Genomic DNA, 26723 nt, shown 5'->3' with positions numbered 1-26723 from the left:
GCTGTCCAACCTCAGAGCTCATAACCACCTTCAACCTGATGTCCCTCATTGCAAAACAAAAACAATCCTTCCTCTCTATGATGTCTCATTTGAAACACGGGATGAGAAGGAAAACAGGTGTAGCAGCTTGAACTTTTTAGAAGAACTTTTTAGAAGCAGATTAATTTACTAAAACTATGATTAGCAGCAAAATATGCCATATTGATCCAAAAAAAGTAGGAATATTACTTTCTTCATGAACTATCCCAATAGTTTTTGTAATGGAGAAGACTATTTTTTTAAAAATTTATGATTTTTTTAAAGGTTTATTTATTTTTGAGAGAGACAGAATGTGAATGGGGAAGGGGCAGAGAGAGATGGAGACAGAGGATCTGAAGTGCACTCTGAGCCCAATGTGGGGCTCGAAACCCACAAGCCGCAAGATCATGATCTGAGAGGAAGTTGGGACGCTTCACCGACTGAGCCACCCAGACGCCCCTCAAAAGACAAATTTAAAAGCAGTTTATGACAAGTATTATTTTCATTTCCACTGACTCTAATACTATATCCAAACAGTCTAGTCCATGCTGGCATTTTGCTAGCATTTTTTTTTTTATTTGACCAAAAATGTCAATCTTCACTAAGTATGTGATCTAATAACATCCAGGCAGTATTACAAATATCCAAATTTTATTTGTCATGTCTTCTTCTGAAAGGAAATTTTATTAGGACTGTAGCAAATCCAGAGAAGTAATTAAAAGGAGTACATCTACCCAAAGGAATTAAAACACTTCTAACATGTTCATTCAAAGCACCAGTCTTATCTACAACACTAAGGAAAAAAAATTACACCATTATCACATACCCCAAGGAAAACAGGGAGACATGATATAATTAAAAGAATTAAACTAGGAACATTTTTCAATGAAGAGAGTTATGGAGAAACAGGAAGAGAAAGAAAGTCTGTGTTGGGTTTTTACAGCCACCAAAAAACTGCCTATTAGTGACACCAACTAGAACTTTGAAAGGTTACTCTTTTAAGACTGTTTCCTTTAATTTCGAGCTGTTAATCGTCCTTGGAGCTTTTCATAATGTAAGAATGCAGTATTTAACACATAAACTGCTAACTAGAATTGGGTTAATCTCTAGCATTTCCAGAGCACAGCGAATGGCTGCTTAATCTAACAGAAATTGCAACTAGGATTCACCTTGTGGATGACTCAATAATTCCTAAATTTAAAACCCTTCACCATGTGGGAGAGAACAAGAGCTTTCTTTCTTCATTTTACCTTTTAAACGTTCTCTGTACATTTCATTTCTATAAAGCAGTAACCGATGTGGAATCTTATTAATTTCATTAAGAACATTAAAATGCCATGTTTCTTTTTCCTGATTTAGTATAAGGTAGACATACAATGCAAAAATAAACTTCAAAACAAGATGCCCTTCCCACCGCTCATAGTACAATTTCCGAAACTAGATCTTTACGTCCTAAAGAAATTCAAACATATCCAAACATTCTCAGCTGTGATATTAACAGTAAGAGCAAATGGCTGTTCCCTTCATACAAATAGCAGGTACACACAAACGGTTTTGTGGCTGGCATCACTTGGCTCCAGTTTTTCCCCACAAACTCAATTTCAGTCTCTGGTCATCACTAGGAAAGCAGGTCAGTCCAGACTCTGAGGTCATCATTCACAGCAATGACCGAAAAACCTACAGTGAATGAAGCTGAAGTCTCACATCTAAAATGTCTTTTATGGCATATACAGCTCATCCCTAAAACTTAATGCCATATCTGAAAAATGAAGAATGACAATTAAAAGACGCACCCTGGTTTTTTAGAATTCCCCCCATTAAAGACAAGTGGCTATGGGCGATGGAAAACAGTAATTTGTTGATGCCAGTACTCTGTAAGGGAGCAACTTTGCCATTTGACTCCAATGCCATGTATTTCACCTATACTTAAAAAACTGAGACAACAGAGTATAATATAGAGCACTGGATTTAGGGTCAGAAGATGTGGATTCTGGTTTTAACCCTAATGTCATCTAACACTGTGTTCTTATGTGTACCATTTAAACTCATTTCATCTCTAAAATGTGAAAGTTGAGTTTTAAATAATGCCTAGTATTCCTTCCAGCCCTTACATGTTGTTAAGTCTACATTTGTTCCTCAATGTGCTATAAAAAGACCTTAAAGTATGCAAATTAATGTATCTTTTTAATTACTCTAGGTTGTTGAACACTACATCATTCCCCTCTTATGCAACACATGATTTTAATTCCATACCTTCAATACTCTTCTGTACTTGCATATTTGCTATGCCAGTTCTTGCCTGAGTCAACAGGCCATTGCTTTTACAAGGCCAGTTTATTTGCCACCATTTGATAACCCTCTGCATATCTAGTTAACTACCATATGGCTTCTTCTGCTTTAACTGCGTAATAAAAGCCTATTGAATGAAACACACTATCTATTCCAGCCAGCATTAAAAGGCACACCTTGAGATAAAATGATCCCAGGGAAGTCAGAGGAAGCTAGTCACAGTAATAAGGAAAGGAATTATAGAACAGCTGGCAGCAGATTATCGAGTCTCTCAATTCAGGGTCTGACAAAGGCCTCAAATATAAAGCTGTCAGGAAGAACCACTGAGTATAAGACATTTTTGCTTCCTTAGACCACGGCAGGATAATGACGCCAATCAAGTAGAATGGGCAGAACATTTCTAAAACTGCAAAGCGATGCTTATATTTTAAAATTGCTGGCTCAGTGAATCAAAGAGCATTTAATGATCATCTATTATGTGCCAGGCATTGTGCCAGATGCTGGGGATACAAAGATGAGTAGGACAAGGTCCCACGAAGTGCTCCCAATCTAATGGAGGAGATAGGCAAACAGCTAATCACAGTACCACGTGGTGATAAATGCTGTAACAGAGGAAAAGCTCCCCTCAGAAGGCAGAAACAAAAAAAAAAGGATGGGGAGGGCATTCCGGGCAGAAGAAACGGTAAGGGCAAAGTGCTGGAGTCAGGAGATATTGTGGTCTGGGGGGATGTGGCAAGAGGGTACTTGTGAAGAGATTTAGGACATGCAGGAATGGGAGCGGCGGAGAGAAGTCTGAGAATTTTACTTCATGAAATGAGGAACCTCACTTTGGAAAAGCTATCAGAAATGGCAACAGCTATCCTGAACCAAAAAGAAATGCGATTTCCTTCATATTTCAAAAAACTCACAGGAGAGTTCACCTGAACTAATGCTGCTAGGGCAGTTTTTGATTACTGTGGCTTCTCTCTAGAAAAGAAAATTTTAACAACTTCGCAATTACATTCTCTCACCGTTACTAATTTTTGGTTGTGCACCTGGATTTTCTAGGGGCCTAGTAAAGGCCACTGGGAAATTTGAATATATTCTAATTTTAGAAGGGTGCCATATGCTGTGTGCTAAAACTATAATAATGATACATGCTGACATGTGTTCATAAGAAATATATACAGTAACACAAAAGGGGTCAATGAGTAATGTTTATCACTTTTCCTCTCACACATTTCTTAAGTCATTTATGTAAGTTATGACTTTAAAATGCCTTCTTTCTAAAGCTATATTCTTGAACAAGAAAGATTTGGAGAGTTAACTCCTTTAAAAAAAAAAAAAGCAGCTAATTTTTAAAATGAAACAATCTTGCATAAGCCCTAATTATCACTTCAGTATTTGTAGACTAGATCTATATTTGAAGTGGAAAAAATAACATTTTTTGACAAGGTCTCTGGAAGGAGTGAGGAAAGCCACTATTATTTTAATAGGAGTGACTTTAAAATCACAAGCTAAATTCTTAACACCAACACGGAATAAATCAATAAGTAGGTCAAAAGATGTTAGGTAAACTAAAGGAGAAAGTAAAATTAGTAAAAGGAATCTTTGTCCTTTTTTTGCAATGAGATAGTTTTGTAAGAGAGTATCCCGTTGATTTATGTTAGTCATACCATGGCTTACTATTCGGTAGCCTTCAGGAGAGAATATCATAGGTAAAGATTCCAAAACCATCATATTATGTTAGAAATTCCCCCTGGCCTTTTCTTACCTTCTCTTTCTCAACAGAATATATGCCCTCATTTGCAATGAGACGCTTTTGTGGGAAATCACAGGCATAAGTTTTAGAGAGCTGTCTCAAAACAGTGAATCAACAGAGCACTTGACTCACACCTTATTTTAGGAATGGGTTCTGTGGGTATAGCTGCCAGTCACGGCTACGTCTGAGAGCCTTATCCATCTTTAGTTCCATAATTAAGTCACTGCTATGGGTTCAAGATTCTCTTCCTTTTCTGGTCTACTAGCTAGAGCCAATCAAGTTTTCCCCCAAGGCGGGGCAGCTAGGAAGATCCTCCCAGAAAGCTGGGTTCAAACCCATAGAGCCCAGCTCCAGGGGACACATCAGCTTCTCTCTTTTGTAATTCTTCATCTAAGTGGGAGATTCAAGAACACCTAGGAATGAAATGCTAGAGACATTCCCATTAAAATAACGATAGTATTACCTACAACAACACACAAAATCACAAAGGAAATATAAATAGCCAATAAATATTCAACTTCCCTTGTCATCCAAGATACACAAATTAAAACCACAGGACAGCATTTTTCACCTAGCAAATTATCAAAAAAATATTAAGTATAACATTCATGTTGTCGAGAATGGTTCAAAGCCATGCTTTTACATATCACTATGGGATTATAATTGAAATTAGCTTCCTAGAGAACAATTTAGCAGTATTTATACATAATTCTAGGAATTTTGTCAAAGAAAATAATCAGATATGCACAAAAACAAGGATACTCATTAAAGCACTATTGACAATAGTGAAAGGTGGAAAACACCATAAAAACCCAACAATAAAGAGTTATTAATACATATTTGAGTATAACTATGGAAATAGCCTTTTGGGGGGAGGGGATATTAATGACCTGCAAAAACACCCTTAATGTTTTGTGCAATGAAAAACATATATAATATGGTCATAATCTTACAATATATATGAACAGGAATTAAGGAAATCAAGCCAAGAGACATCCAATTCCCTCGTTCCTTCAAGGCCCTTGGTTCCATGCAGGAAGGGTCTCCACATCCAATTTTGGCCCATTCACACCTTAGACTGTGAGCCAAGAGTGACAATCCACCATATACAAATATCTGCAGAAACTAGTCCAACAAACAGAAAGAGGTCCTGTGGGGTCAGCGGCACAACCCCACAGCCCACAACAGCAGGCAGGATCCCACAGCAATTACTACCTTGATCGTTAAATTTAGAACTCACTGGTCTAAATATCTAGGCGAGCCCTATCTCATCAACTAGACTGTGAGACAGTCTAAGATAATCACTGTGTCTTATGTGGCAGATCAGATCCCTATCATATGTGAACTTATATCTTTTGCTCTATTTCCAAACAGCTCTGAAGGTGGCAATTTGTTGATTTGGTAAGCTATGAACTTAACTGAGTGTTCACTTAGAATGGATTTCTAGCTGACTATCCACTTCCCCACTTAAGTGAAGCATTGTTTTTATCTCTACATGGTCACACATCCAGCAGCAACTTCTTCAAAGAATAAAACTTATATTTCCTTATGAAAGTCTGCACACAGGACCAGAAAAGCAGTGCTTGGATATTTGGGACACATACAGGAAACCAAGTATCAAATTCAACAATGGCTCACATTGACCACGTAAACAAGCCCACTATACATTCTATAAGGAAACAAACAAAAACAGGCAATTTATGACTCTTTCAGGAAGAGTTCCAACCAGTAGAATGGGTTAGCGTCCAGAGCGCAATTCTAAGAGGATGTTCAGTTTTGTTAGAAACTGACAAACTGTCTTTGAGAGCAGCTGCTTGACTGATGTTAAACAGCTACTCCAGGGTTAGGTTGATTAGTGTTGGCATAGTCATAGTTTTTCTTTCGCTACCCTTTTACTTTTAGTCTTTCTGCATCTTATATTAAAAATGTTTTTTTCAAAAAAAAAAATGTTTTTTTCAGAGGTAGAATGCTGGATGGGGGAAATGAAAGATTTTAGTCAAAGTGTACAAAATTCCAGTTATAAGTTGTACAAGTTCTGGAAATGTAATGCTTATCACGGTGATTTATAGTAAACAATATTGTATTATATATGTGAAAGTTGCTAAGAGAGTAAATCTTCAATGTTCTCATCATAAAGAAGAAATGTAATTATATGAGGTGGTCACAGTATTAGCTAATGCTACAGCAGCAATCATTTTCATTTTATAATATATAAGTGGATCAAATCAACAGGTTGTATACCTTAAATTTATGCAATGTTATGTCAATTATATCTCAAAAAAGCTGGAAAAAAATAAAAGTGGGTTTCCCATAGATGACATATATTTGGGTCTTGTATAATCCACTCTTGACAGTCTGTCTTTTAATTAGCATATTTAGACCACTAACTTTTATTATTGTTTTAACAGTGCAAACAACAATCTTTTTTTAATCTCAAGTTTTAATTTACATTCTAGTTAACATATATGGTAAAATTGGTGTCATGTATAGAATTTAGTGAATCGTCACTTACATATAACACCCAGTGCTCATCACAAGTGCCTTCATTAGTGCCCATCACCCATTTAGCCCTTCCCCACCCACCTCCCTCCATCAACCCTGTTCTCTATAAAGAGTCTCTTATGGTTTGCTTCCCTCTGTTTTATCCCTGCCCTTCCCCTATGTTCATCTGTTTTGTTTCTTAAATTCCATATGAATGAAATAATACAGTATTGTCTTTCTCGGACTTATTTCACTTAGCTTAATATAATCTAGCTCCATCCATGTCATAGCAAATGGCCAGATTTCATTCTTTTTCATGGCTAAGTAATATTCCACTGCATGTATATGTGTGTGTATACATACGTATAAATATACATATATGTGAAAAACATAAATACATATACATACATACATACACACACATACCACATCCTCTTTATCCACTCATCAATTGATGGGCACTTGGGCTCTTTTCACAGAACTCTTTTCATAGTTTGGTTCTTGTTGATAAGGCTGCTATAAAATAAACATTGGAGTGCGTGTATCCTTTCAAAATCAGTATTTCTGTATCCTTTGGGTAAATACCTAGTAGTGCAATTACTGGATCATAGGGCAGGTCTATTTTTAGAACCTCCATACTGTTTTCCAGAGTGGCTGCAACAATCTGCATTCCCACCAATAGTGTAAGAGGGTTCTCTCTCCACATCTTTGCCAACATCTGTTGTTTCCTATATTGTTAATTTTAGCCATTCTGATGTGAGGTGGGATCTCATCGTGGTTTGGGTTTGTATTTCCCTCACGATCAGTGATGTGGAGCATCTGTTCATGTGTCTGTTAGCCATGTGTATCTCTTCTGTAGAAAAGTGTTCATATCTTCTGCCCATTTCTTAACTGGGTTATTTATTTTGGGGGTCCTGAGTTTGGTAAGTTATTTCAAGATTTTGGATATTAACCCTATATCAAATATGTCATTTGCAAATACCTCCTCCCATTCCATAGGTTGTCTTTTAGTTTTGTTGATTGTTTCCTCCACTGTGCAGAAGCTTTTTATTTTAATGAAGTCCCAATAGTTCATTTTTGCTTTTGTTTCCTTTGCCTCTGGAGACATTAAATCACTAACTTTTAAAGTGATTATTGATATAGTTGGATTAATATCTACCACAGTTGTTACATTTTCTATTTCTTGCCCTTGTTCTTTCTTTTTTCGTGTTCTACTCTTTTTCTGCCTTCTCTGGCTTTAATTAAGCTATCTAATTCCATTTTTTTTCTCCTTTCTTAGCGTATCAATTATATCCTCTCTTTTTCTAGTGATTGTGCCTGAATTTGTAATACACGTTTACAACTAAGCCAAGTCTTCTTTCAAATAACACTATATCACTTCACAGCAGTGTAAGTACCTTTTAACAGAGTAGTCCCACCTCTCCGTTCTGTCCCTTGTACATTGCTATCATTTACTTACCCACAAACTATAACTATGGGTCCCATTCGTGTTAGCATTATTGTGAACAAATGATTATCTATTAAGAAAAACAAAAGATCTTATTTTACTTTCACTTATTCCTTCTCTCATATTTTTCCTTCCTTACTATTGACCTAAGTTTCTGACCTGTATCATTTTCCTTCTTCCTGAAGAATTTTTTACAACATTTCTTGCCAGGCAGGTCTATACTGGCAACAATTTCCTCAATTTCTGTTACTCTGAGAAAGTCTTCATTTTTCCTTCACTTTTGAAGGATAATTTCACTGGATACAGAGTTCTGGGTTGGTCACCTTTTGTTTTCAACCCTTTAAGTATTTAACTCCACTCTTTCCTTGCTTGCTTGGTTCTGAAGAGATATCTGATGTAATTCTTATTCTTGCTCCTCTATACAGAGGGTGTTTTACTCCCCTGGCTTCTTTCAAGACTTTGTCTTGGATTTTCTGCAGTTTGAATAGGATATGCCTAGGTGTAATTTTTTTTTGTACTTATGCTGCTTAGTGTTCTCTGAGATTTCTGGATCTGTGGTTTGGGGTCGATCATTAATCTGGGGAAACAGTCATTATTGCTTCAAATATTTCTTCTATTCCTTTCTCTTTTCCTTCTCCATCCAGCAGTCCCACTATACAAGTTACACCTTTTATAACTGACCCGGTTCTTGGATATTCTGTTCTATTTTATTCTTTTTTGCCTATGCATTTTAGTTTTGGAAGTCTCTCTTGACATTTCTTCAAGCTCACTAATTCTTTCCTTGGCTGTATCTACTCTATTAATGAGCCCATCAAAGGTATTTTTCATTTCTGTCACAGTGTTTTTGATTTCCAGCATTTCCTTGTGAGTCTCTCTTAGAGTTTCCATCTCCCAGCTTCATATTACCCATAAGCTCTTGCACACATTGCCCTCTTTTTCCATTAACATTCTTATTAGTCATAATTGTTCTAAGTTCCCATTCTGATAATTCCAACATCTGTACCATATCTGAGGCTGCTTCTAATTGCTTGCTTTCTCTCTTCCAACTGTGTCGTTTGCCTTTTATATGCCTTTAATTTTTGTTGAAAGCCAGACATATTTATAGAGTAAGACAAATTAAGGTAAATAGGCCCTTAATGTGAGGTTTTATGCTCATCTAGCTGGGGTTTAGGCTGTGCTTACTGTTTGCCATAGCTACAGGTATCAGAGGCTAAATTTTTCTGTGGTGTCCTTGTTTTTGTCTCCTCTGTCGTCTTTGGATTTCCCTAGAGACTTTTTAAATAAGGTGCAAGACAAGATCTCTCAGCTGTGTTTCCCAATTATGATACAGGAACTCTACTGTGTGGTGGTCGTTGTGAAGGTGGGGAGGAAAGGGAAGCATCCACAGTTTTATGATTAGGTCTGTCTTCTAGTGAGCCTTCCCCTACCCCACCCACTATCGTGACTTTCACTAGTACTTCTCAGTTTTGTTTTCTCCCCACTTAAGTGAGACAGGAAGAGGAGAGGAGGGCAGGGCTGGATATTCTCCTTCCCCCACCTGAAAGGCTACAGAGCTGGAGTTGGGTATTTCTTTTTCCCCAGGTCAGTTTGGCTCTGGTGAAAAGGTTTCTCTTGAAGGCAGACCCTGTTAAGAAGAAGAGAATGAGAATGCTCTGGGTGTATTTCAAATGGCTACTTTCCCCTCTTCCTGTCAGAAGCGCAAGGAGATTTCTCTCTAATCTTCCTTGAGAGAATCTGGTAGAGATCCTGGCAGTAAAACCCATGAAAGTATGCCCCCCACCTACCCAAGATGGGGCCACCTCAAAGTTTTTAACTCTCAAGCTTGCCCACACTGAGCTTCTAGCAATTCACCAATGAGTTTAGGGTTTCCTACTCCAGTGTTGGTTCCCACAGAGATTTCTGCTCCTGGGCTTGTTCTCCAGTATGCTGTGATTCTCTGGATCAGCCTATCTGTCTGCCTAATTTTGGAGGCAATGGTTTCCCTCACAACCTCAATTCCCTGATAGTTCTCTAAGAAGCACTGTTGATTTTCAGTTTGTTCAGTTTTTTCTTATTGTGAGGACAGGCTTGGTGACTTCTAGGCTCCTTAGATGCCAGACCAGAAACTGGAAGTGCCCACAGTCGTCCCTTCTTATCCATGAGGGATATGTTTCAAGACCCCCGGTGGATACCTGAAACTGACAGTAGCACCAAACCGTATATACACTATGTTTTTTTCTATACATGCTTACCTATGAAAAAGTTTTATTTATAAATTAGGCATAGTAAGAGATTAATACCAATAATCAAACAGCACTATAACAAAATACTGTAATACAGGTTATGTGAATGTGGTCTGTCTCTTAAAATATCTTAATGTACTGTACTCACCCTTCTAGTGAAATGAATGATGTAGGCATTTTGAAGTAGCATTAGGCTACTACTGACCATCAGAAGGTGGGTCATCCACTTCTGAACTACAACTGACTACAGGTAACTGAAACCGTGCAAAGTGAAACCGTGGATGGGGGGAGGGGGAACTTCTGTACTCTTTAATCATTGCCAATATTTATTACATAGAGTCCTAAAATTTCTCAGAATCAAACTACTATATAACATGTTTCACCTCATTTTTAATTGGAGAAAAACCATTCTAGCTTCCCAAGTGTGAAGGCTTTCATTTTATAGCTTTTAGGGGGTTATCTTATTTCATAAGCTTTAAGAGGTTAACGTTACTGAATGATTTCTAATTTTGTGTTTATGGACGTATTAACTCTGTCCTACGGCTACATTTAGTTAACTGAAAAATTCAATTTGCTAAATAAAGATCTAAGATTCTGCCAGTACGGAGGTAGTAAATTATAAAAGTGGTAATACTGCAAAGTATAAAGCAAATGCACCTTAAAATACACCTTCTATCCTTTGCTTCTGGTTAAGTGTATACGCTCTGGAGGCAGAAAGAAATTTGTTTAGATCTTAACTGTCCCCCTTACTGGCTTTGTCATCATAAAGTTTTTCCCTATCCTCATTTTCTCCCTCTATGAAATAAGGATAATAAAACTTAATTCACTGGATAATTACAATGGGTGACGTAAAGTGCTTTGCACTTAAGTGCACAGTATAAATAGTACTTGCTTCTGGTGTCATTGCTATTTTTATTATTACAAGGCTACAACTCCTTCACCTGCTATTGTCATTGTTGAAAATATTTCAATCATAGAGTCTACTGCACTCTGTGTAGGGCATACTTTAGCTGTATTCATTGTACTTAGACCATTATACTGTCCCTTCTACTTCCTAGGAATAAATTTCTTGAAGAAAAGTTTTCCATTCTATTTTCCTATATCCTTATAAAACCTAGCTCTCATCAATCTACTTGTAAAATGCTATTTTGTACATTAAAAATAGGAACCAACAGGGGCGCCTGGGTGTCTCGTCAGTTAAGCGTCCAACTCTTGGTTTCAACTCAGGTTATGATCTCATAGCCCCATGGAGGGCTCCATGCCCACAGCACAGAGCCTACTTGGGATTCTCTCCCTCTCTCCCCTGCTCACACACACACACACACACACACACACACACTCTCTCTCTCTCTCTCTCTCTCTCTCTCAAAATGAATAAATAAACTTTAAAAAAATATATGAAACAAGAAGAAAAATAAACAAAACCTTTTGGGTAAAAACATAATGCCAAAAGCATTGGGAAAAAAATCTATTAATAAATCAGCAGCTAAAATACTTTTTATAGCAAGTGTTGATTTATGGAATTGCTTTTAAAATTCTATTTCATACTTCCTATATTTCTAAAGGTCTAGTTCCACTTCTGAGATGCCAATTCTCAAAATGATGAGGGTTGTAAATTCCTCAAACTGAGAGAAATTTAAATTAGACCAAAACTTCCAAGTTCAACAGCCTTAATCCTGTAGCTTTTTATAGTCAACCTGTATTTGTCTGAGTTTGGTAATGATGAATTTTTCTTCCCTGAGTTTTGTCTATGCCAGCAGAGCTTTTCCAAAAGTTAAAATGAAATTCTAAACTGAAAAGAACTTTTCACAATACAAGGCAAAACTTGTATCCTTTCCCAATTATTAAAGAAACTAAAATAGCTTCTTTAAATGAATAACACAGCTCCTTTTCACAGGAAAGCACATAAAAGGTACTAGGTTCGTCACATTCCTGTTTAACTTCCCTCCCATGGGATTTGGATTTAATACTCTCTTCGAAGCAATGAAATGTGGACTTAGTTATTCAGTGACAGAACCACTAGTGTCCTAATGTCAAGTTTCAGAAGCTGAGTGGAAGAAGTGACTATATTCTTGGGCATGAGTGGTCCTGGTTTCTTCATGGAATGCACCTCAGAGCAGAAAACCATTACTTTCTAATAGTTCAATCATTCTTGTTTTCTAATCTTTCATGATTTCTCCCAAATTAACCAACTGTTTCAAACCTTTTCATCTAAAAACAAACAAAATAAAGCATACTTTTTTCATGAGTTTGTGAAAATTCAGTAAGGCAGAGCTTTCGTAAGGAAGCAGCGAAAACATACCTGCAGCCTAATTGATTTATATGTAACAGTGTGCTCCATCCTAAGGAATATGGAAAAAATCTACTTTGAACATTTTGTCCCTCTAATGTTTGCAGGCAGTGGTGTGTCCATGGTTGAACATAAATCATCCATGAATATCTGAGTCCCTCTTTATTCATTTTGTTTCTCTTGCTCCCAAAAGAATAACAAATGTTACTTTCATTCAAAAGAAGTCAAGATGGAGAGTCAGCACAAGCAAGTTTCCTCAGGGAACAAACTTCAGTTTTCAACCCAAACCAAAATATCTGAATCTTTTGAACAAAAGTACAACAAGATAAGTAGGTCATTAACTAGTGATCCATTTAAAACATGACAGCTAAGAGAGGTCATCAATATTTGAGCATATGCAACTTAAGCTAATGAAATGACAGATTCATAAGAACCTTCCTTTCTTCAAGGTGTCCATGGTGGGTGTTCCTCTTAAAAAGTCATCATAGTTTTTGAACGAAAGGATCAACATATTTAGATTGACTTTAATGAACCTTAAATATCAGGTAATTTACTGATGATTAAAGTTAACAATACATTTGAAGCATAATTTATTAACTCACTAAGATTTTAGAAATTGGGAGTGTTATGGAATTTTCGTTCCCTTGCAACTCAAGAATTTTGGAAGACATGGAAAGGGTAGGGAGGGTGAGCCATGCCAGGTGTCACCCACTGCATAGAGTTCTAAAGCCATCATCCCTGGGTCAATGAGAACAACAGCAGTCATAGGTTTATTAACTAAAGCAGCAGGAGGGATCAAGGTGAGAACATAGCACTTGAGAGCTTTACAAAACATATTCAAATGCCCTGTCCCACTGGTGATCAAAATAGACCCATGAAATGGGCAGACAGGAGATATTATAAAGAAGCTGGGGTTCTTTTTTTCTTTTTTTAAACGTTTATTTATTATCGAGAGACAGAGAGAGACAGAGCATGAATATGGGAGGGGCAGACAGAGGACGAGACACAGAATTCAAAGCAGGCTCCAGGCTCTGAGCTGTCAGCACAGAGCCCAATGCGGGGCTCAAACTCAGAAATTGCGAGATCATGACCTGAGACAAAATCAGAGGCTTAACCGACTGAGCCACCCAGGCGCCCCAAGAAGCTGGGATTCTAAAGTAATTTGTCCAAGGTCACAATGCTAGTGAGAAACAAAGATACAATTCTTAATCTCAGAGTCTGTTTATAAAAAAAAAAAAAAAAAGATAAAGAAATATAGTGAGACTCCTAAGAGCTTAGTCCCAGGGCTTCTTTCCCTAAAGGGTCTTTTCTATTCCATGACTGATTTATCAAATATATGTAGATTATTCCCAACAGTAAAACTCCCTTCCAGAGGATACTCGATACAACATTGCTCGAGTCAGGCTAAGGAGTTAATCTCTGCCTTTGCTCTAACCAGCACACCATATCCAATGCATCAGCAAGTCTGAAAGATTCCTCTTCCAAAATACTGTTTACCTCGATTCTATCAGCCTTCCCCACCTATACTCCACCATCACCTCATGCATGGATCAATGCAACTGTCTCCTTACTGGTCACCCTGTCTCCCTTTATGCCATCGTAAAATCCATTCTACACACAGTACCCAAGCTACAAGCATGACCCTTTCATTTGCACTTAAGTCCAACCTTCTGTAAAATCCCACATATCTACCTACCTACGTGTTCAATTTTACAATTCTTCTTATTGATGAGCATCTCAAAAATAAAGCCTTAGTACTGTTATGTCTTGCCAGAGGCAGATGGAGCATGCAAAGTCAGGACCAAATCTTCCAAGTGTCCTTTTCATTCAGACCATTCAACTTCCTAGTGATCTACTCCCAGGAACCTACTCATGTCTCAGTTTTCTCATTTGTAACATTATAATAAAACTGCTTCTCCTATGTCACTTGGTGATTAAGAGGATCAAATGGGTTAATATATGTGGAAGTGCTTTGAAAAAGCATTATACAAACAGAAAGGGATATAAAATGCATGCTACTGCAGAAATGGTGCTTAAGTACAGAGTTTAGCTTCTGCTTACAAGAAAGAAGAGTTAAGAAAATCTAGCTAAAATAATTGACTTTTGCCTCTTGTCACTAAAATACATTAGGCTGGTTCCAGCCTTTTCTTTTGCTTCAGAGGACTCGTGCTATACAAGAAAGCACATGGCTTCCTGATTTCCATTACCTTACCAACAAATAAGGAATAACCAGATAAATCTGCTTCTGACTGAAAACAGGAAGTTTAAAAGCCACAGTTCAGAAGGCTGAGAAAATCAGGCTCATCAGGCCCAAAGCCTCCCTGCTCCTCTCCTTCCTCCTCCTTCTCTGCAGGATGCGGAGGGTATAGCTCCAGAGGAGAGCTATAGGGCCCCTCCAAATGACAGGAACACAGAACAACTGCAACTCCAGACCACTTTCACAGCTCCTGGAAACCGCAGCTCCTGCCAGCCAGCAGGAGCTGTACCCGCATGGGAGACATGGCTCAGGTGGCAGAAGTCCTGAGGTACCGACATTCACCTGGCTGTGCATTTGTGTACCCAAGAAACTAGTCCTCAAGTACAAAACAAGTGAAACAGGCAGGAAAAGGCAAGATGCTTCTAATAAAATCAGCCCATCAATTCATGCTAATATTAAAGTCAGATTTACTGACAAAGGCACTGGGATTTTAAAGAAATGGTACCAACTGTGGATGGATACACAAGTTGTTGTATCTGATCTTCCTTTCTTTATGGTTGCTCCCCAAAGGGTCTGCCAAATTGCACATTCATTTCATTACTACACAAATTCTTGTGATTTAATTTTTTATTGATTCTTCTCAAACCACTTGCTATTGTTTCAGTTCTATTTGAGCTCATTGGTCTTTTAAGAAATAACAGACTGACATTTAATATATTTGGACTACAAAAATAGAAATTATACTGTAAATTAAGGGTCTGCAAACTTTTTCTGTGAAGTCCAGTTAATATTTTAGGCTTTGTGGACTCTGTCACATATTCTTTTTTTAAATAGCCCTTTAAAAATATAAAAACATTCTTGGGGCACCTGGCTGGCTCAGCCAACAGAGCATGTGACTCTTGATCTCAGGGTTGTACGCTTGAGCCCCACGATGGGTGTGGAAATTACTTAAAAAATAAATTTAAAAAAAATAAATTAAATAAATAAAAATATAAAAACATTCTTAACTTTATGTGGTATAAAAACAGGCCATGGGCTATAGTTTTGCAATCCTTTTAAATAATTACTGTGAACTAATAGTATATAGAACATATATGGCTACACACAACGTAAATCAGCCTTTCATTTAAAATGAATCATAGCGGTTCCACAGGTTTCCTTTTCCTGAAGCAGGTACTAAACTAGGAATTTTTTATATTAGAGAAGGATGAGGAATATACTCTGATGATTTTTCATGAGGCAAAAAATTCTGCCCAGATAGTTTTTTCTCCCCTCCTTATGTGGTCATGGATAAAAGATGCTCACCAAGAATTAATGAAGCTTCCCTTATAATGTACATACCTTTATAATAAACGTAAAAGCCTAAGTTTATACAGTTGATACACATTGACAAAATGCAAATTTGTGAAGCCTCAAAAATTATAAATAGATACAAACTCAAAAACCTAAAAATAGAATAAAATTCACCAGCCCATCAAAAAAAAAAAAAAAAAGGGAATGTGTTATTAAATGACTTTCAGGATCTCTGCACTGACAATAAAAAACAGCACCTAAATTTTGTAAGGATAATGGCACACAAATGACTTGCTGTAATTGGTACTGCTACCCCACAATGCAGTGAAGTCCATTGTACCCGAGATAATGGAACTCTCTCACATAGCTGCTGCATTGTTACCAAGCAACAAGAAATAAAATGTCAGGATTAGCACTTGATTTAATATATTTTTATCATCAATAAACCATGTTTCTATTCTGCTATTCTTCTGGATGTAAATGGTCATTAGTCTAAGAATTATATTTAGTAATCTATAAGAGTGTGCAAAAAAAAAAAAAGTGAAGTTAACACCAGGCATTCATCAAGTCCATACTTTTGTAATATATACTGTTTCCTTGGTAGAAACAGCAGATATTAATGTAATAGTAATTCTACTACTGAGAAGGTTATTTTGCCAAAATACTCAACTCGTCTTCATTAATACAATTTGTCTTCATTAAATACATCTTCATTAGCATTCGAATATTTTCAAACCAATGTAGCATTTCATGAAAATTCAATGGCCTTTAATAGCCATGAATTATCTTTAAATACTTTAATACTCTGAAATAAGTAAAGTCAATCACTTCAGTTAGTTTAGTGGTGTGAGGAAATTATCTGTCAAAGCACTGTTTATCTGGCTGAATTTGTAGCATAAGAAACTTACAGATACCTCTTTCAGAGTGATTTAGTTCATAAATAATTATAAAATGAAATATAAAGCATGAATAAAATCTTGTGACTAAAAACCTGTAAGAAAAAGAAATGTAAATGAAAAGATATAAATTAACAGGTCTAACAACAAAAATCAATGTAAATGATATCCATTGCTTACCACATCCATCCCAAAAGTTAACACGTGGGCAAGTGACTGCATTCTGCCTTAGGATCAAGGGTCACCAGGGTTCATGGGGGGGTTGGAGGAAAGAAGGTATTTGTTCTTTTTGTATTGTATCAAACAGCTCTCTTACCTCCTCTCACCTTTTAAAAAAGAATTTGTGTCAAATGTTCAACTCAACTGGCCCATGTAGATGAAGTAAGGAGGACTGGAATAGTTTCTTGCTGTCCTCATTCTAGTTAACTAACTGAACCAGGGCTTTACCAGGTAAATACTTAAGGGCAGTGAAAAATACTTAGCATATTATGCATCACACAGTGACTATCAAATTTGACATTCTAGCCAAGTTCTCATAAATACCACGTTTCCATAGGTCAATCAGAGAATTGTGTGTGTGAATGAATTCCATACAGGCATGACCAGTAGTTGCCTAGGTATGGATGTGTGTGCTTGAAACTGAATCTGTCTAATGAGGTCTCTTAACTGATTAGAAGTACTTGTCTTATGTGGAGAGAAGTTTTAATTTTTTCTATTTATACCCATGTTTTTTCTTTTTACTATTTCTTGTAAAAATTGTGAGTTTCACTGCTTTAGAAGCTGTAATATCATAAGGCATTTGCAATGTCAAGATTAAGAAGAAAAGACACTTAGGAGGAAAGGACTTATGTTTATCCCTGGGGCATTTCTGTGTTCTCTAAAGCAGGAAGGAAGATAACCAAAGTCTCTAAACCACGGATACATTAATTGGCCTGCTTGGTGGAGATTAAATGTTCACAGAATCCACTGAAGTGATTAAGTCATGTCATTAAAATCCACTGTGTTCCCACCTTCTATTGTAAAGTAAAATAACAACCAGTTTGATCACTTCTGCTAAGATAATTCACGGGGTGTTATCAATGCAAAGTTCTGCAAACAGGGCCAGAGACTCATAAGAGCCAAGAGGTTCCAATCGCAAAATCATCCTCCATTTATCTCAGAGTTGTTTTTGTTTTTTTTTTTAATGTTTATTTATTTTTGAGACAGGGAGAGACAGAGCATGAACAGGGGAGGGTCAGAGACAGGGAGACACAGAATCTGAAACAGGCTCCAGGCTCTGAGCTGTCAGCACAGAGCCCGACGCGGGGCTCGAACTCACGGACCACGAGATCATGACCTGAGCCAAAGTCAGACACTTAACCGACTGAGCCACCCAGGCGCCCCCATCTCAGAGTTTTAAGGTCAGATTTAGGCCTAATCATCTCTTGGGGACTATTATGAAACGAACTAAAAATACAAATCCTATTTCACATAGCCTCTGAAGGAGACTGCCGTTGCTCTCAAGAAAGCTGCCCTCACGCTCCTTGGGCTGCTTGCCGTCCAGCACTGAACAAGAGAGAGTAGGTCTTCCCTGGTCTTCAAACCCACCAGGAATGTGCTCCCCCTACCGCCTAGACAGCTCCTCCTCATAGGGCTGCCGAGCTGGTGCCCTGACTTCCTGGGGAGTCTCTACTCAGGAGTCAGCTCACTGTGGCCTTTAACTGCCCACCTTCTCTAAAACTTCAGTTTCGTCTCCTGGCGTTTCAGGTTTCTTTTCATGCTTTTTGGTTGTCTTTTCTCCTTAGCGTTTATCAATAGATAGCACACTGCCTGTTTCCCTTGGGTATTGCCTGTCACGTCTGAAGCATCAGAACGTAAGCTCTGTTCACTGCTGTGCTTCCAGAACCTAGAAAAGTGCCTGGCACCCTCGGATTTAGGAACTTTCTTGAACTCTCTTTAGAATGTGGTTGAGGTATAAAATCTGGTGGTTCTTCCCAGATAAGAAAGGAGGAGCAAAGGGGAGATGGGGATGTAGAGGAAGCAAGCATGAGAGTCACTGCCTCTGAGGGACGAGCTCGGGGGTGGGGGGGGAGGCCTCACTCTACTCTCCTGTTTACTGCTGTATATATGTTCATTGTCCTTCATAATGAACATCAAAAACAAACATTTTTTACTATCCTTTATACTGCAATCGCTCTCTGCCCTTCCTCACCCACCAGTGTGTCTGCTGGGCAGGATGGCAGATGTGCCTCTAATCTTTTCCTCCAGTTAATCTCCTAAGGAGAGATGGCATGTGCCAGCCATTAGGACAGAACGCAGAAGTCACAGTTCCCAAAGCCTGCCTCTTCTGACACAAGTCTTAGGGTAGCACTTGGGGAAATAAGTTTCAATATGTCCATACCTTATGACTTAGAACATTTTTTTTTAAAGCAAGGAACTGATAAACACAATATCCCTAGCAACGGTTATGGCCGCAGTGGATGCAGGCAGACGAAAAGGAATATGAGCAATCCGCTAATTCTTACCTTGGGTGGGCTCACAGGTATTCAATTTATTACTATACTTCATAACCCACACAGGCTACACATCTACAATATTTGTACGCATCAAGTATTCTAGAATATAAGCAATTCTTTCATAAGCAAATATAGAAATACGCCGTGATGTGAACAAAATAAAAATAATTTTATTCAAGTCGTGATAATAAATATACTATTTTCACTAAAAGCTGAAATGAGCTAAAATAGAAGAGGCCCTGTATAAACCTAACACCAGCCATGGCACAACCCTGACGAAACCAGCTGGGCTATTTTGGTCTCAGGCAGCTTGAAGAGCCTTTGGTGGCTGAGTCAGACGACCTTTTCTGACAGAGCAGGCACGCCAGGCTGCTCGCAGGAGACAAAGGCTTACCAGTCTCCTGAGTGAAGCACTCCAAACGCTCCCCCTGAGTTTTCTATTATAAGCTGCTTTTGAAAAAAAATGCAGAGACAGGTCACTTCCAAGAAAAAACGCGGGGTGGTGGGCTAAGCACCGGGGAGACTGGCAGAGGGATCACAGGGAATTGAGGGGACAGCGAGACCCTTCCAAAAGCCAAATGAGTTCCCTCAGGAAGACGCGACAGTCCTCACTTCTCCTATTACACACGCAGAATGTAACACCAAGAGTCATTCCCTGGCTGGTTTTGCACTTAAATGTGTGAAGTTTATCAGGGAAGACGACTTCACCCACTCAAAGAGAAGGAGGTCCAGAAATAACACTGTCTGGGCCCAAAAGAGAAACATCTTTCTGGCATGTGTGCCAATATGTGCACCCACGTGCACTATTTTTCCCAGTAGCTACCCAGTTCCTTACGGGGGTGAGGGGGAGGGACACAGCCAGCATTCACTATATCACAACTTGGTGGTGAAGTATGCAAGTGGTTACAGGTTTTAAGAAATATGAGTGCAATATTCATATGGATTGTAGTAAAGGGGAAAATGACCTACTTGGTCACCTCATTGGCTTTATATAACTCACAAGCTTGTGCAGAACACACGTGAAAGGGGAAACTTTTCTGAAAAAGAGGACTACTCCCCTTTTAGAGAGAAAGTAGAAAGAATTCATATTGAGGGCGAATTTGATACTCTCTTTAACTCGAGATAAACACACTGGTTTGCTTCTTCACATAAAATATTTACTGTAAATTAATGAAAGAAGAAACAAACAAACAAAAAGCAAAAAGACCACCCTGCTTCTAAGTCCAAAAAACAATTTTGAGCGGTCTAAGGGAACCATCATTAATATTATAGACAGTTATAGTTCTGCCCTCCTTAAAACTCAAGTTACAGGATGGAAACAGGGATAAAGGCTGCAGAGACGCAGCCATGTGGAGCGACACGGGGCTTCGGAAGAGAGGCTCTAACCCAGATGCTGCTGCTGAAGAGTCCTCGATTTCCTCCTCCATAAGAGACAGGACACGAGCTGAGAGCTCTAAGAAATAGCTTCTGACTGTCTGCGAGTACCAGAACAGACATTCAATCACCATATTTAGGGAAATCTGTGAAAAGTTGCAAAGTTCCAAGAGGCTACAAAATAGAATGAACTGAGTCTAAGAGAAAGACTGAATGGACCCCACACAGCTACTGACCACAGGGTGACGCTTTTCTAAAGCCAGCTCCAAGGTATATGGTAGTGGAGGAAAAAAGGACCATGATCAGAATAACTGGCAAGGAAGAACAGAATAGAGGAAGAAATTAGCCAAAACACTCTGCTTGATTCTAAGAGTTAACATTGAAATGGTCTACTTCCAGAGATTCAGCATCTTTCACAAGTTTGAAAAACCATCCATTTATGACAGTTTGAGAGTATTTCATAAAATAATGCAAAAGAGCAGACACCCTGGAATCAATATCTCTATTGCTCTGTTCTAGCTCCACCTAGCTGTGTGACATCGGGTCACACACTTAACCTGTCTGTGCTTTAAAGTCCTCATCTGTAAAATAAGGATAAAAATGGTTCCTACCTTATAGGACTATCTTGAGGATTACAAAAATAATAACGTAAAGAGTACAGCAGTGACTAATACATAATAAATATTTGATTAACAGTAGCTATTATTGTTAATAACTAGCAGGCAAGAGAAAATATGGGTAATTTATGATCTCTGAGGATTCCTGTTAAATACAGCACTTCAGTGACCAGCTTGTAATCACCCATCCCACTATGATCACCATAAAATAAAGTAGGACAGGACTAGAGAAGAATTACAGAATCCTGGAGGTCAGTGCAAGTGAACAGAGTATACAGAACTCTGAGGAGTTGGAGCTGGAGGCTAGGGTACTCACTAGACTCAGAACAATACAAAAATCACAAAATCAAAATGGACTTTTCGTATCAGAAAATACCCAATCTACTCACCATCCCCAAGTCCAAATTATTTTCCTCTTTCGAGAACACAGTTCTTCCAATTCAACTTATGAGCATGTGGACTTCTACTATTGAGCATGCCGAGGAGATAGGCTTATAATAATCCCATTATCTACAAGCTGTTTTGCTTAATGAGAAAGAACGAAATACGGCCTTTTGTAGCAACACGGATGGAACTGGAGAGTGTTATGCTAAGTGAAATAAGTCATACAGAGAAGGACAGATTCCATATGTTTTCACTCCTATGTGGATCCTGAGAAACTTAACAGAAGACCATGGGGGAGGGGAAGGAGAAAAAAATGGTTAGAGAGGGAGGGAGCCAAAACATAAGAGACTCCTAAAAACTGGGAACAAACTGAGGGTTTATGGGGGGTGGGAGGGAGGGGAGGGTGGGTGATGGGTATTGAGGAGGGCACCTGTTGGGATGAGCACTGGGTGTTGTTTGGAAACCAATTTGACAATAAATTTCATATTAAAAATAAATAAATAAAAGCTGTTTTGCTTAGATTCCTAAACTAGAAGGACAAATCAGATTTCATCTTGATCATTATAAATAACCCTGTGCAATAAACTTTTCACAGATATCTGTGTTGATCAAAACAGTAGTTGCTAGTTATATGCAGCTACCAAAGAGAAAATGAATTTTTATCTTGTTTAATCTTAATTAATTTAAATTTTAAATGCCACATAGGGCTAGTGGCCACCATGTTGGTCATTGCAGGTAGAGTCAATTGGGAGTGGCTGTCTACAGCACCATTATTGAAAAGTATCCCAATGTGAGTCTGAGTCTAGCAGAAATGTGTGCAGTGATAGATCAGAGACGTCTGTTCCCAGGCAAGGGAGGCTAGCCTTTATCGTATTTTCAGGATCAGTTAAAGGATTTTATCTCCCTTTTCCTTATGCCAAAAACAAAACAGAACAAAACCAAAGAAAACCTCTCTTTTCTAATATTTACAGTGATTCTCAGACACTAGAGGGTCATTTTCTGTTCTTAGAAGAAGACTGGCTGAAAAGAACCAGATTATAAAGGAAGAAAAAAAAAAAAGAAAAAGAACTTCACCCAGGACAATGTATAATATCTCCTGGTATTCAGAGAAGGAACACTGTTGCAGGAAGTTTTATAGAAATATATAAAATGAAGAGAGGGCTAAACTACCAATTATTTTAAGCTATGTTATAATATAGGCTTTTATTCAGTAATATTATGTATCTGTGTCACAGACAGATCATTAAGATGATTCCATAAATAAAAAACCAGATTACACAGAGTCAACCACATTGTCCATTTTAAATGCAGAATATATACTGAAGTCATTGCAAAGAAACCACCAGGCCTGGGTTGAAGGTACCACATCCTCCAGAACTTTAAAAATAAAAATAATACACTTCACTTTCCAAGAGATGAACTGAATTCTAACATTTGATTTTTTAAAAAAATACCACCGTACTGATTCCATGAAGTATCATCTTGGCCAAATGTATGCAGAAGTCAAAAGATGCCACATACAACACTACCATCATGAGAAAAACCCAGAACATATATTCTCATTTCCAGATCCCACGATGGGTTCCTATAAAGCTCTCCCAAGGAAAAACTACCTCAAACTTTTGTGAAAATTTGGTTCCAAGGCGATTCTCAAGGCCTCAAGTTAAGAATCATTACAAAGTCTCCTCTCAGATTCAAATACATGTAAATAAAATGGGTCATTATACCCAACAAAATGGGTGTAAGTATCTATTGCTGTCACAGAGTGTTAACGCTAGCAACGGTCTCCCACACCTTGAGATGTCCAAAGAAGAGTCAGTCAGTTCCTTAATTCAACTGTTCCAAACAGAGCCACAACAAAACAATTATTTGTACTACCCCCTCTTTCTTCTGTAAAGAATTCACAGTATCTAAGATAATGAACTTCTGACACAACTTACTATATTTTTGGGATTCTGTATATAAAAATTCATCTTCCAATTTTACCCAAAATGGTCTATTTCACTCAAGTACCAAAGGACTTTTATAAGCTGGTCAGTCTCATAGCTTGATCTCAAAGAGATCATTCTAGTGAGACCCCAGCTAACCAGAAAGTTGATGTTACAGTAAAATTTCAACTACTATGCACTGAAATAGAATTCTTCGATATTCAAAATTTAAAACTTGTCATTGTTTCCCTCTAGAAAACAAATGAACTGCTGTACATTTTCTGAGCTAATACATAACATCAAGTTTAAAAAGTAACCTCTGGAAAGCAGAAAAAACCTCTTCTCTTACCTCCACCACTGTGGTTTCTGCCGCTTTGCACATCGGCAAGTTGAAATTCCTTGCACTTTTCCTATATTAGGAGTGGGGGAAAGTGGGGAAAGAAGACCAAAAATAAGAAGAGCCTCTCTCAGCTTTCATTATACATTAAAATAATTTCTATAAAATAAAACTCTGTGAATTTTTTTAAAAGAATGTATCAGATTTTCCGTAAGTATTAAAACTATTTTATAAATAAAAACAATTTAATGGCCACTTCATTCAGTTATGTAGCTTTTATGGAGTTGACGAGAAGAGGGACTATTTTTCATGTTCAACATATGATTATACACAGAAAGATAAAATAGATATTAATAAATCTACTCTATTTCAAACTATTTGCCTGAATCTTTTAACTGAGATGCCACTTTGTTTCTATAGTTATGGATTTCACTAAACTTGGTCTTGTTAAAATATTAAGAAAAGTAGCAAGTGCTTTATATGAGAAGGTATAGTAATTATATTCTCTATTAAAGAGAAACTTACTGCTGAATTTAAATGAAACATTCACTGGTAATGTGTGAATCATCTATAAAGATCATTCCGGGGAACCAATTTCTAATGAAATTATTTGAAGTACAACACCCACATCAGACCCTGAGGTGTAAAAACTTCAAGAAAGTGCCAATTTTGCTGACGGTTTTGCATTCCCAAGTTCTTAACTTAATGCACCACCACTATCCATAAAAAATTTAATGTATTTTTTGTTTCTGAGAAGATAAGTTGGTAGAAAAACTCATTTCATAAAGGGAAATGAGTTACAGCTCTCTTTTACTAGCTCTTTTAGGCCACCAATGTTTATCTCACTGGGATTCAAGGATAAATATAAACTCAGGCATGTCCCAGAGAGAGAGGTCCTTGGGTACTTCCACAAGTTTCTGTGTTGGATTCCACTAGACGTCCAAACAGCACTGAAAGCTCCAAGAGCAGTGTGGCCGGAGGCAAAGGCATGCAGGGCTGTTCTACCAATGGCCTAGACAGACCTCTTACCAGTTGTCCCACTAAACAAGAGGGTCATCCTGGAAGCCAGTATCCTAAGAATCTAAGTCACGTGACCATTACTGATAGGCGGTCTCATCTCATATCATATCTCAAGAGCCACAGGCATAAATAAATGCTCAGAACAGCCCTCGTGCAGTCTTTAAGATAGTAGAGCCAGGCAGTGAATCACAGGACAAACGCATGGAAATATTTTAAGTCATTCATTTCCATTTGCTTCTATACAATTTCATTAATATCTTCTTTAATTTTTTTAAAGTTTATTTGTTTTGAGAGAAAGAGAGAGAGAAAGCACAAGAGAGAGGGGATGAGAGAGGGAGAATCCCAACTAGGCTCTGCACTGACAGCGCACAGGGCCAGAACTCACAAACTCTGAGATCATGACCTGAGGCGAAATCAAGAGTCGGACACTTAACCAACTGAGCCCCCTAGATGCCCCAATTTCATTAATCTTTTTAAAAAAGCAACTAAACTTTGCAAACATTTTACCAAGGTGTCAAATAAGATAGGATGCAAAATGTGTAACTTCCAAAATTAGCTGTAATCAAAAACTGGTTGAATTCAAGAAATCAAATATATGGGAATACAAGCTGGTGCAGCAACTATGGAAAACAGTATGGAAGTTCCTCAAAAAACTAAAAATAGAACTACCCTACAACCCAGCAACTGCACTACTAGGCATTTATGCACGGGACACAGGTGTGCTGTTTTGAAGGGACACATGCACCCCCATGATTATAGCAGCACTATCCACATTAGCCAAAGTATGGAAAGAGCCCAAATGGCCATCGATGGATGAATGGATAAAGAAGATGTGGTATATATATATACAATGGAGTATTACTCGACAATCAAAAAGAATGAAATCTTGCCATTTGCAACTATGTGGATGGAACTGGAGGGTATGATGCTAAGAGAAATTAGTCAGAGAAAGACAAATGTCATATGACTTCACTCATATGAGGACTTGAAGAGACAAAACAGATGAACATAAAGGGAAGGGAAACAAAAATAATATAAAAACAGGGAGGGGGACAAAACATAAGAGACTCATAAACATGGAGAACAAACAGCATTACTGGAGGGGTGTTGGGGGGGGGAGGGTGGGCTAAATGAATAAGGGGCACTAAGGAATCTACTCCTGAAATCATTGTTGCACTATACGCTAACTAATTTGGATGTAAATTTTAAAAAATAAAAAATAAAACAAGTTATAAAAAAAATCAAATATAGTATATCATATAAGGTCTTCAGAAATCAACAAAAATGACATGAGAATGGTCACTGAGAATTTAATTGTGATCACACCAATGCTGCATTTGGTAAAGATAAAAAACCCCTAAAACAGTAAATGACCATATTATATAAAATAAACTATTTCTGTAACCTAACAAGTGAAGTCTTCAAGACCACACATTTTGGAAAATTTGCTTATGTATATTCAAAGGTGGTACAATTTTCAAAATACAACCATATAATGTATAAAGCCAAGATACTAAATACTTGGTATTTAGTATGCTTAGGGTAATCAAAAGATCTTGAAATCTATTAGGCCTGTGGCTTAATATCTGTGGCTACCCAGATAACAAGAATGAAAGTTCAGGATTATCAAGATTAATCAACTTTTCATTAGAACCTACATACGTATTTCCTAGTAGACACCAACAGGACTGGAA

General features: G+C 37.8%; 1 protein-coding gene across 3 annotated transcripts in view; it reads right to left on the bottom strand.

The window, feature by feature from the left end:
- OXCT1 (3-oxoacid CoA-transferase 1) overlaps window positions 1-26723 on the bottom strand; it is a 155526-nt gene that overhangs the window by 99129 nt on the left and 29674 nt on the right. For all 3 annotated transcript variants that reach the window (XR_006220996.1, XR_006220998.1, XM_042995662.1), the window contains exon 7: window positions 24022-24082. Coding sequence is in view for 1 of the 3 variants with exons in the window: in XM_042995662.1 (XP_042851596.1) it covers window positions 24022-24082 (61 nt within the window). In the remaining 2 variants the exon portion in view is untranslated. The remainder of the gene's footprint in view (window positions 1-24021; window positions 24083-26723) is intronic.

This window comes from Panthera tigris, chromosome A1 (genome assembly GCF_018350195.1).
Source record: "Panthera tigris isolate Pti1 chromosome A1, P.tigris_Pti1_mat1.1, whole genome shotgun sequence".
Classification (NCBI taxonomy): domain Eukaryota; kingdom Metazoa; phylum Chordata; class Mammalia; order Carnivora; family Felidae; genus Panthera; species Panthera tigris.
The sequence above is the reverse complement of the archived record's forward strand: the minus strand, read 5'-3'. Positions and strand labels throughout refer to the sequence as shown.